This window comes from Myripristis murdjan, chromosome 18 (genome assembly GCF_902150065.1).
Source record: "Myripristis murdjan chromosome 18, fMyrMur1.1, whole genome shotgun sequence".
In the NCBI taxonomy this organism is placed as follows: domain Eukaryota; kingdom Metazoa; phylum Chordata; class Actinopteri; order Holocentriformes; family Holocentridae; genus Myripristis; species Myripristis murdjan.
Genome location: NC_043997.1, coordinates 21121391 through 21134035, shown reverse-complemented (window position 1 = coordinate 21134035; position 12645 = coordinate 21121391). Strand labels below are relative to the sequence as shown.

General features: G+C 40.8%; 1 protein-coding gene across 1 annotated transcript in view; it reads left to right on the top strand.

The window, feature by feature from the left end:
• dnah2 (dynein, axonemal, heavy chain 2) overlaps positions 1-12645 on the top strand; it is a 189985-nt gene that overhangs the window by 97021 nt on the left and 80319 nt on the right. The window contains exons 34-39 of the mRNA XM_030075754.1: positions 529-717; positions 2303-2406; positions 3205-3394; positions 3626-3806; positions 5081-5208; positions 10630-10782. Coding sequence (XP_029931614.1) covers positions 529-717; positions 2303-2406; positions 3205-3394; positions 3626-3806; positions 5081-5208; positions 10630-10782 — 945 coding nt within the window. The remainder of the gene's footprint in view (positions 1-528; positions 718-2302; positions 2407-3204; positions 3395-3625; positions 3807-5080; positions 5209-10629; positions 10783-12645) is intronic.

Genomic DNA, 12645 nt, shown 5'->3' with positions numbered 1-12645 from the left:
ATAAATTACAATGTTTATTTTATTTTCACTTTTACTCCTGCAGTGATGGTAATTATCTTGCTGTGGTGGTACACCACTGCCAAATGAATATAGAAGAGAGACTGCTGTACAGTCTCTTACCTGCTCCTCTGTAAATTCAATAGTAATCTTCTGATGAATGAACAAATTTAATGGAAAGGTACAAGATTTTTAGAATCTTATTTTATCTTATTGATCTGAAAAATTGACTTTTTACTCCTGCAAGTAATTGGGGAATGAAACTGATTGAATTAAAATCCTCCTTTTCAAAATGATGTATTACACTTGCCTATTATTATTACAGCCTATGGAGTGCCCAATATGAGATACTGAAAGACATAACATCTTTTCCTACTGACTCACACTAGCATTGCTAACAAGCTAACAGTGTGGCTCAAAAAAAGGCTGACAAGCCTAATGTAACACAATAAAAAAAACATTTGTGGAAACTACTGATTCTGCAGTATGGACAACTCTTGAACCTTCCCGAGAACTGTTTGTCTCCCTCAGGTGTCCATGCTCCACTGTTACTCAGAGTCCATCCGTGGCAAACTGTCCAAAATCCTGCGTCTGAAGATTGTAGCACTGGTCACAGTAGAGGTCCATGCTCGAGATGTCATTGATAAGCTGGCCAAGGCGGGATGCAATGACGTCAATGCTTTCGACTGGCTCTGCCAGCTGCGACTGTACTGGGAAAAGGTATGCAAAGAGGGAAGAAAGAAAGAAACGGCAAAGACAGATAGAATGAATGAGGATAGAGAGGAGGAAGAGGAAAGAGAAACTGGAAAATGGTATGGAGAGTGGGAGAAAAATGACAGGGGGGTGCATCAGTCAGGACCAGCAGTGAAGGAAAAGATTTTCAGCAGGCAGGTTTCGGCTCTCAATTGATTTTGGTCATCTGCCTCTTAGCACCTCGCATGACCTGCAATAAAAATTGAAAAATTGAAGCACCTGCCCCTTCACTGCTCACCACCTGCCAATCTCTGGTCACTCTCACATGCATCTATGAGCAAGCAAATATATGCTCTTTGGTGGACGCTTTTTTTCCACCATGCATACATTTGGGTGGCCACAGTGGGAACCAGATCCCTTCCTTTTGGCATATTTAAGTGACATGTTGTACCCATCATGCTTATATTCCTTTCACTCCCACCCTAATCTGCATTGCCTATGAACTAGCTCTCTGATGTTAGCTGAAGTGATTTATGAAAAAACAAGGCGCGCGTGTTCAATGGACCCTTGAGGATGAGAGCTTAAACCGTAGTTGGTCTGCTATTCAAATTCTACCTGTGCCTTTTGATTGTGAGCGCTGTGTGAAGTTTCCTCTGAAATTCTTTCCTTCTTATCCTCATTCAGTTACGTTTTATCAAGTGAATTAAAACATAGTGTATTTTACCAAATGGCCCTTGTTCTAATGATGTTGTAAACACTTTGAAGTCACAACTATGGATATTATGCACTGTAGGCCCATGTGTGTGTTTGTGTGTGCGCAAGAAGAGCCTGACCTACATTTACACAAAAGCTTAAGGATGAGCAATTAGCTGAAACACAGAGAATTGTTTCAAATCTGTGAATATGCTTGGGTCATTAATAACATATGTTTCCTTTTGTTTCTTCCTTTTGAGTGTAGCTTGTATTCATTAATTTCCTAAAGGGCAGGTAATGGCAAATTTGTATCTAAGCTGAAGATATATCTGGAGTTTGTACAGATATTTAAAAAGCTAAACAAAATGATTTATTTAGTGGTTTAGTGGGCTTAAGTGGCTAATTCTGATACATAGGATAGCTTTTATCCAACCACAACTTAATCAATATTTTTTTAGGCTGTTTTGTTGATGCCTCTTTTGCAGAAAGTGGTTGTTTCTTTTGATTTTGATGTATACTATGTGTTCAGAGCTGTAACAGATGGCAAGGGAAGAAGATCTTAAAACTTCTCTTTGGTCCTCTTTGTACCCCAGTTACTCAAACAAAATTTAAGTTTAAAAGTTGAAAGAAATGGTGTGATGGAACAAGTGGGTGCAGATGAATAGCTTTTGCCCTTTCAATAGTTTGTGGCGGTAAAAGAAATGCATGAAAGGGAGACTGGAGCATGCCTGCCCCTTTCTCTGCTTCACAGTTTTTTCACCATAGAATCACCCTTTCTCAGTCACCTCAAGCACTTATTGCTTCACTGGTCTGTCAAAGGGCAGCAAAAGATGAGTTTTTGAGTTGGAAGTAGACCAGAAACAAAAAAAACAGCATCTAACACCTTATCCATACCCTTTTCTGTCTCTTTTCCCAACAGGAGGTGGAAGACTGCATAATCCGACAGACAAACACACACTTTAAATATGGTTATGAGTACTTGGGAAACTCTGGACGGCTTGTCATCACCCCACTCACTGACAGGTCCCTATCAGTCACTCAGTCCAATCAATACACCAAGCAACCAGCGCACCAACATAACAATCAGTTTGTCATGTATCGGTCAATGACTTAATCCCTCCATATGCACCTTGTGAGAGCCCAGTTTGTCTAAGCCTTTTTGTAAGTCAGATGAAGAGAAAGTATCAAGCAGCAGCATCGCTTTTTTCATAAGAGGCCCTGTATCAGTGCAGAGTATCAGACACTCTAATGACAGTCCCATTCTGGAGTTCCAGGACAGATTTGCACTGTGATTAGCATCATGCATAATTACTAAATTCCATTAGAGCAGACAGAAGCTAGCATTAGCATTGTCAGTATAATCACTAGCTAACACCTCAGCTGTGTAGACACATATTGTCAAAAGGATTAGAGCTATTATTGGGTAAATTAGTTGTCGCACTGGGTAAATTAGTAATTGCAATATATGCAATATTATTTCACACCAGAGACTATCTCAAACCCATTATTTTTCAAAAAAGCAAAAGACAGCATAATAAAGCTAACAAGCATATTTTAGTCATGATCCTTACGTTGTCCTTTTACATGTTGATATGAAAATTATGCAGGTACTGTGTTTTTTAAAGTTGAATTTGTATTTAGCAGCTCTGAATTTGAGGACGTTTTTATTTTCTCATTTTTTCCACTGTGTTTTACATTGTTTTCATACGAGGAAATATTTTGTTCAATGTTTTGTGCCTGTGATAAAAATAGTTCTTTGAATGTCTCCCTTTCTCTTTGTTGCTATTCAAAGAGTGAATGTCAGTCTTTGACTCTGTCCAGGTGTTACATGACCCTGACCACAGCACTCTATCTCCATCGTGGGGGCTCCCCTAAAGGTCCAGCTGGCACTGGGAAGACTGAGACAGTCAAGGACCTGGGCAAAGCTCTGGGCATGTACGTCATCGTAGTCAACTGCTCTGAAGGACTAGACTATAAATCCATGGGACGCATGTACTCTGGTCTGGCACAGGTAGGTAGGAGGATAACAGAAGGGATAACAAAATGGACAATTTTGCTTGTGTTCTTGTGCCCCTATGTTGCGTTCAAACATAAGGTAAGGCAAAATAATTCCAAATTGTTGTAATTAATCGGTCCGTGAAATTATATACAGTATGTGTCCACTCATGAATATATTATGATTTTTTCTTGTGGCCCCTGTATAATTAAATCATAATTTTGGGTGTGTGTCTCCACCCAACAGACGGGAGCGTGGGGCTGCTTCGACGAGTTCAACCGGATCAACATTGAGGTGCTGTCGGTGGTGGCCCAGCAGATCCTCTCCATTCTCTCCGCCCTCTCCGCTGGACAGACGAGGTTCCTCTTTGATGGACAGGAGATACCCCTGGTGTGGTCTTGTGGCATCTTCATCACCATGAACCCCGGTGGGTCAACACACATGTACGCACAGGCACAAATTCACATGGACAACCGCATGCACAAACACATGCCCTTGTGATATACATACAGCACACATACTTAGGAACACACTCGACACTTGCTTTCATTCTGTAACTCCCAGAACCTTTACCATCATATCCCATATCCTAACCTTAGTCTAACTTAATGGAAGTTTAAGTAATCTATGAATTTTATGGACCTGTATGGGTTACCAAAAATTTGCAACATCAACAAGCCTCTGGCACAACTTATGGTGGCCTGTGATTGATATAAGGTATACAAATGCATTTTCACAACAGAGATGAATACGGTAGTTCATTAGCGAAAATATCCAATAGAAATGTTCAGTGAAGAAACACATGCAAAATAATTCAAAACAATTCATGTATAATAATGATAATAATAATAATAATAATAATAATAATGATGATGATGATGATGATGATGATGATGATGATGATAATAATAATAATAATAATAATGCCTTTTCATTTGCTTCTTTGGCTTGAGAACGAAATGTGTAGCAACACTGTCACACAACAGAAATCTCAGCTCACAAATTGCAAAGTAATCCCTCACAGTCACTGGTGTTGGGTAAACATCCAATCCTGTAGAAGTATTATTGTAATTTAATTTATGAGAAGTTGCTATAATTACGTTAAAATAATGGTCAAGACAGTTAGTATCATCTGTCTATTAGCAGCCTATGAGTAATATTGTTCACCTTGTGCTTCGAAAAATGAAGATCTTTCCCAGTCTTTCTCATCATCTTGGTTGTTTCCTGTTATAAAAAGAATGTTGCTTCTTCCCCTTCCCTGGTGTATTTTATTTATTTATTTATTTTGTGATTTACCTCCACTATTATTTGCTATTGCAAGAAAGGTTGCCATAGTGCGCCCCCAACCCAGGGACACTCAAGGCTGCAAGTCTTCTTGACAACGGTTTCATTTGTTTCCAGCAACTGTACTAATCTCATAATTAATGCGATGATAATTTATTGATGTCAAAATGCTACGCATAGCACCTTTAAATCTAGCCATGCCCCAAAACCGTAGTCTCAGATATAACTCTGTTACTGGTCACATCTGGCAAGTAGTCTTCACTGGCAATTCATTCTCTTTATTTTCTTTTATTTAGGGAACATTTGGACACCAACAGTTATTAAAACATAACACTGTTGCTGCTGCTCTTCTGTGAGGTTTTACAGTGGTTGTAATTGTTGTGATTGCTCTCTAACTCCATTTGTGATTCTCCCCAGGCTATGCTGGTCGTACTGAGCTGCCAGACAACCTCAAGTCCATGTTCAGGCCCATCTCCATGGTTGTGCCTGATTCTACTCTCATCGCTGAGATCACACTGTTTGGAGAGGGCTTCAGCAACTGCAAGGTAGCACCAGACAAGGAAAGTTAACACTGCAAATAAACAATACTAAAAGACAACAAATGAAATGAGGCCTCCAGAGCAATGTAGAGCAACATAATTTGTAGAGCAGCTTTCGCAACTCTCATGATTCCTCATGATTTCCTCATGAGCCTCTCAAGAGTGTGAAGTGTGGTGTGTTGTGTGTGTTTGTAGTTAGCGAATATGGATGCACCAATCCACTTTTTTTTTCAGTTCAGATCCGATTGTGATACCTGGGCTACTTGGGTGATGATTATGATGATGATGATGATGATGATGATGATTATGATTATGATTAGAGACCAAAAATATACAAAAATGTATTCAATTAAAATTTATTCCAGTTTATTTGAACTGTAGGTTAAGTAGGTTTCACATGTATAGGAGTGCAAATTGCTATAGCAACTCCTTTAACGTTTTGAAAAACTTGAACATAATAAGTGCACAGCAATGCATTATCACCTACTAATAAGCAGATTTGCGTCATAGTAATGGCCTCTATAGCAGATTTTCCTATTTCCGATATCTGATCGTGAATTACATCTGGATTGGCACCAATACCAGTACCAGTATTTGTGTATCCCTATTAGAGATGTAGAGTTTGTCTACTTCAACTGAACATTCACAGAACATTCACATTACAAATAAGTCTAATTAATGATTCAACACCAGGTTTGTTGGCTGCTCAAAAAGTTACACAAAAAAATGGAATTTGCTCTTGAAGTCTAATAATGTATTATTCATCTAAAGACTTCAAGTGTAGTTACTGCTTCTTAAAGTGATTGCTGTCCCATTGTAGGTGTTGGACAAATGTGATTGTGGTGCCATGGCGGTTCAAAGCTTTGATTTGGTTTCCAATTCTGAGTGCTGGAGGAAGAATTTTGAAGAGCAGCGATCTCTACCAGCACAGCCAGGGCTGCCCTGGTGGTTGTAGGCCAGTAACACAGAGTTATCATTTATTCAGAAACACAGAGAGATTGCATTACTGTATGTAACTATGAGGAAATCTCACTTCATCTGTGTCTCTCCCAGTTCTGAGTAACAAGGCCTAGTCTGTATAGTGGATGTACCCGTTTAATGAATTCTGTCTGGGTGATATTTTTACCCCATACACAGTTCTGAATGCGCGCTGATTTCTAAAGGATATCTTGTTGAATTATCACAGCCTTAATGAAACATCCCCGCTCCTTTTATGTGAAGAGCTCAGGCAATCAGCAGATGAGATTGAGTTCTTCCACACTGATAGAGATGCAATATCATCAAATCAATCTGATGGATTCAATTAAAAAATATCCCGCTTGCCTTTTCATGTCAAACTTACATACTTTTTTTTATAGATTTTTTAACAGGGTTTTTAACTGACAAATTCCTGTACACTCATTGTACTTGGCGATAAAAGAGATTCTGTTTGGGAAATGCGAGTGCGCTGTGCTCTTAGTTGGAGCGTCTGGAGTCTCAGCTGAACCCAGATCAGTGGTGAGTGTTGATCCATCTGTCTCCCCACTGGCTTCTAGCTCCTGCAAGCAGTACGCACTGGTCTCGGATCAGTGTCAGTGTGGGGTTTGGTGCAGGGCCAGGGTGTGATAGGATTAGAGTGTGTGTCTGTGTGTCTGTGTGTGTGTGTGTGTGTGTGTGTGTGTGTGTGTGTGTGTGTGTGTGTGTGAGTGTGTGTGTGTGTGTGTGTGTGTGTGTGTGTGTGTGTGTGTGTGTGTGTGTGTGTGTGTGTGTGAGTGTGTGTGTATGTGATGATTACTTCAGGCACATGGTTCCCTGGGACCAAAACCGGAGCAGGATTACCGCTGACTCACCGGGGAGCTATAGCCGCTTCACTCCACTGTGCGTATGTGTGTGTGTGTGTGTGTGTGTGTGTGTGTGTGTGTGTGTGTGTGAGAGAGAGAGAGAGAGAGAGAGAGAGAGAGAGAGAAAGGAGAAGAGATAGTTTGTATCAGTGTACAGGCTACATTTTTCTGATATAGAGAGATGAGGAAAAACGATTTTCTTGTGTGCTTCCTAGACAGCATTTGTGTTTAACAAGATCCTAATTCTGTCCTGTGCCAGAACACCAACACCCATGATACTCCCTAGGGACTTCAACTGTGCCACTGCCTGCACACACACATGCACATTCATGCACAGACTGCCACACACACTGCCTCCGTACACAGGAACACACATAGACCATATTTTTCCTCTCAAACTCTCAAATAACCTACACTAACTTTTGCAAAACTTCTCTAACAGCCTCCCTCAAGGATGCCACACTCTCTCACTCACTCACACACACATACACACACACAGGGCCGGATGCAAGTGTGGCGCCAGCCGTGCCATGCTGGCTCCTATTGGGAACAGTAATTATCTGCCAGATAGAGAATCAGGAGTGTTAACCAAGCAGCAGTGCAAACAACAGCAGATTAAGACTGAAACAACCCGCCCTGGCAGGGATGGAGGGAAGGGTAGTGGAATGGAGGGAAAGAGCGGGGGAGAGAGGGAGAGAAAGGAGATATGGTGTTCAGGCCCGCTTTGTTTTGCCGCCATGTACCCAGTGTCAGCTGAACCCTGTGGTGCATGCTTACCCTGTTCAAGGCTTTTTAGCGTTGCACATATACTGCATATATACTACCATTTCTCAAACATAAAGACACTCATGGAAACTGTTAAAGGGATGGTAAACCCAGTAAAAAAATTATTTAATATTATTTAATATTATTCTTGAGTATTATCTTCATCTTCCACCAAGATTTGAGAGTTCCTGACAGTCAGTAACTGTAATAAAGGCGTTTTAAAGGCTGCGTTTTCTACAGTAATACATTCCAGCAGGGCTGAGCGGGCCTTCCCGTAGAGTAAAGTTATGGTCACATTGCTGGTAAGGCCAACTAACTGTCATGAAAATATCTCAATTGTTGGCAGTAGTGCTGCAACAATATGAAAGCAAATGTTTTCATAGTTAACACTGCTGTAGAGCTCACTTGTGTAAAACATTTTGGAGGCTTATATTGCAGAGATGAAGTGAAAGTCCATGACACTATTGCCAGACAAAGCTCCATATGTACATTCAAGCGTTTGCTAGTCCTCGCCTCTTCATGTCTTCAGATATAATCCTCAGTGTGCCGTGCTTACAACGTAAAAGTTAATAGGCTATATTTTGTTGAAGCTAGTGCGTTCTAGCACAGGATAGGAGGTGCAGTTGATCAGTCAATCAAAAAAATAAATACTGAGGTTGTGTTTTGATTTTTCATGTGAAGTAACTTTTTTAATCCCCAGCAAAAGTGCTTGTTTGAGTGAGGAGAAAACCGACAGCTGCTCTCTGCATAGATAGCACCTCAGATTCATGACAATTTCTACACCTAATGATAATAAAAACATTTTTCATTTTAGTTTTAGTTTACCATCCTTTTAATACACACGCCCACCTTGCCCAGGCCCTAGCATCAAAGCGAGGATATAGTCCCTGTTGACTGTGGTGCCATTAGGAGCAGAAATAACCCACCTACCACAGCAGGAGGCTTTGGGCCTGGGCGTTGGCCTACTTTGGCCTGCTTTGGCCTGGTTTGGGAGTGCTCTGTCTACTCTTTGAGCTGGAACAGGCAGGAGGGGGATTTGCCTCCCGCAAGCCCATCGTCTGCTCTGCCTAGCATGACAGCCGCGCTCTGTGTGTGTGTGTGTGTGTGTGTGTGTGTGTGTGTGTGTTTGTCTCACCAAACTGCATGGAAGAGGTTTTGATGAGAACAAACTGACATGGTAGCCCAGGAGTCCTGCATGCTGACACATGCAGTCAGACACGCACACATACACACACACACACACACACACACACACACACACACATTCTTCCAACATATGCTAGTGTGATAACTTCTGAAAGAAGCACTTTCTCATAAATATCTATACTATTATCTCTCTTCCTGTCTTTTTTCTCTAATGCTCACACACAGAGTTTTTAATTGTTTATTAGTAATGTACTTCCCATCAGCTCTCGTCATGTCCTTATCATTCTAAAAGAATTGTGTTCAATGAAATAAAATCTGCAAAGAAAAACAGCAGTGGGGCAATAGTGCATAGATGATATTATACTCCCTGATTTCTGATTTCCTTGTAAAAGGTTCCTTTTATGCATAGAGCCATTTGCACTTTATCATAACAAAATCTTCCTATTTAAGACTTCAAATGAACTGTTTACATAAAGAGTAAATGTTGATCTGATCATGTGTGCATTTACATGAGTCAAAGCACGTAATCGGAATGGTCCTTTTTTTTATTTGTGATGTTGAATAATGTCGTGCTACGATCTTAAAAGATCAAGATGTGCTGTGCAAAATATCTCCATTTCCCGCCGTTGTTATGATTCTGAATTAAGCACCATTCTCAGCAGAATGTACTCCGGTAGTCATTAAGCAGGCGAAAGCAAGTGCAGGAGCAAGCGTTGGCTCAGTGGCAGCTCATCAAAAACAAGAAAAAGTTTGATGCCCTTATCTCCCCACTAAGGCCAGAAGTCAGTGGGTGAAAGTTCACAGCAAACACTTGTTAGATGAAATTGTGCTTTCAGAGTGTAGATCTGACATGGAAAGAAAAAAATCTACATGACACAACACTTGAAAGCAGCAGAGAGAATACAACTTCTAGACAGTTAGTCAGTTGAAGACTTAATATGGCTATTAGCAGCTTATATTCTCCCATTGAATGGATTATTAAAGGTTTATACTGCTCCTTGCATACCAAACGCTTTATTTGAAATACATGAGGTGTTTTTATTCTGATTGTGCTATTATTCCAAATACAGTATGTATGTAATATTAAGCTCTGTGTAATTCCAGTTTATTACACGCATTCGAGTGTGTGCAACATTGCATACTAAGTAGAGCATGCACACATAGAACCTGCCAAAAAAAGGGATCACACAACCAGGGCAGGCCATGTCGTGCTGAGTGGATGTCCACATAGCGTGTTAACCTGGTCTCCCCACAGCATCCAGCCTGCGCCGACAGACACATGTAACATACGCTTCACACGGCCAGCTCACATTATACTCTCTCTGCTGCAGCGCAAGCTAGCTGTATGCTTGAGTGGGTGCATGACTTGAAACCTGTCTTTTAAGTCCACAGAGGCAGGAAACAGGAATTGATGGATTTATGTTTCATGACATGCTTTACTGGCGCTCTGCCCTTCTAAGTCACCCTAGCCTGCACTGCTCATCTCTGGTTTATACTGCAAATTTTAATCCTATTTATCCAAGACTGACAACCTTATATAATTCACTCTGCTCCTTCTACTCTCCCTTTGTCTCTCTTGTTTACTTCTTTTGTTGTCTATCTCTCTGTCACATCCTATATTTCTCTATCTTCCCATCTCCCTCCTTCTGTTTGTCCTTCCCTCACTCTTGCCCTTATCCCTATGTCTGCTTCCTAGCTCCTGGCTAAGAAGGTGTTCACCCTTTACTCCCTGGCGGTGCAGCAGCTGTCTAAACAGGACCACTATGATTTTGGCCTGCGTGCCCTCACCTCGCTGCTCCGTTATGCCGGCAAGAAGCGACGCTCCTGCCCCAATGTGGCCGATGATGAGGTAGGTTGTTTTTTTATCTTTCTCTCTATCTCTCCATTCTGTAGATGTGATCAGAGAATTGAGGACTTGCTAGGGCTACATAACAGCATGTATCATTAAACAGAAAGCTAATGGGTGCTGTTCACAAAACCCCTAGAAAGAAATGTACTTAGAAACACTTTGAAAGGAAAATACATCAGATTTGACTGTTTTCATATTTCATAATGATGCAGGCCGCCTTTTAATAGTCTGGGCAAATCTTAGGTCACCAGGCCTCTGTTTTCTACAGTGTCTAATGATTGAAGTTCCGTTTATTCTATTGCAAGCTTACTGTTAAAAACTGTAGGAGAAAACTGTTGTACATTTGTAATCATTCTATTGTATGTGTTGCTAACTGTGAGGTGTAAATAAATATGAGCAAACATGCAGCAAACAAACCCTGCCATCAGATTGTTATTGCAGGATAAGCCTTTTTTTTTTTTTTTTTTTTTTTTTTTTTTTTTTTAACTTTTATTCATTTAGTTATTTATTTAATTATGTCTTGCTTCGGCTGTTTATTTGCTTACCTACTTATTATGAATTTATATCACACATTATAGTAGAGTGTTCCCTGTAGATGTTGTTTGTAGAGGTAGGATATAATGAGAACAAATTTTGCTCTGGAGCCCAGCAGGATCAGTATTAGTAAGCACTGGTATTGAAGAATGACTCTTATTTAAATGTATAGACCATGATCAGGGGCGCCACCAGGGATTTTGAGCCCCACGAAAAGAAATCTTTTTGGGGCCTTGTATAGCCGGCCAATAGGCAAACCTTTTTATTTCAGGCCTTTTGAGGGCCCCCTCCCCCATTGTGGCCCTGGGTAATCAGTCCCACTTTTCCCCCCACTACGACGCCCCTGACCATGATATATGGACAATTCTGTTATATGAATGTAGTTGTTGAATGTTGAATGTTTTTTTGTTTTTTTTTGTGACAGCCCAAGTAACAAGCACAGTTGAGGAACTTTCTTTATGTTTAAACTTGTCTTACACTTGTCTGTATATGTATTTATGTGTTCAATAAAAATAAATGCAATCAATAACAAACAATCAACAATGACTAAAGTTATCACATAAAAAATAAAAAAAGAAAAAATAAAGCCATAAAAGTATACTTAAATTCACACATCAGGTGATTCAAATAAATTTGATCAGGTTATTTATCACTAACCGGTGTCCATAGCCCCTCTTTAATTTTAGCTCTTCGAAATCACCTGCACTCTCCCAGATATGCACACAGCGTGCCTCTACTTCACAGACAGAGGGAAAGTCCCACTGGCAATTGGCAGCAGCAGAATGCAGCATGCGTCTCAGCTCACCCCCTATCTGACCTCATATTCTCATCTTTTTACCAGTCAAATTCCCCTCTACAGGGCTACAGTCCCCCTCTCTGCTTCTGCATGTCCTCCAGGCTCTGTAGAGAGAGAGTGGCCTGCCTACACACCCACATACTGTATGAACACACACACACACAAGCACACGTACACAGAGTTGATGAGACAGTGACTGTAGATGAAGGCTTGACACCAGGAAAATGTGTGTCTAATGCCCCACAGGGGATCCGGCTGTGATCAAAAATGTATCAAAGAGGGGATAAAACTTGAAACGGCAAACTTGAAAAGAGCTCATCATTTTGTACCTGATAGCGAGCTCCTTTCTTCAGGTTTTTCGGGGGTATGTAAGCCAATCGTTTGTGGACAGACACAGGTTGTCGCATTTGTCAAATTTTACCCGAAAACGTCGCCATTGTTTAAAATCTTATTTGCTAGGGTTTCCCGAGTAATATTAGTCATGCACGCCGCTGTCAACTTCCTCTCAGCGGGGTTGCCCTGATGGCTGAGTG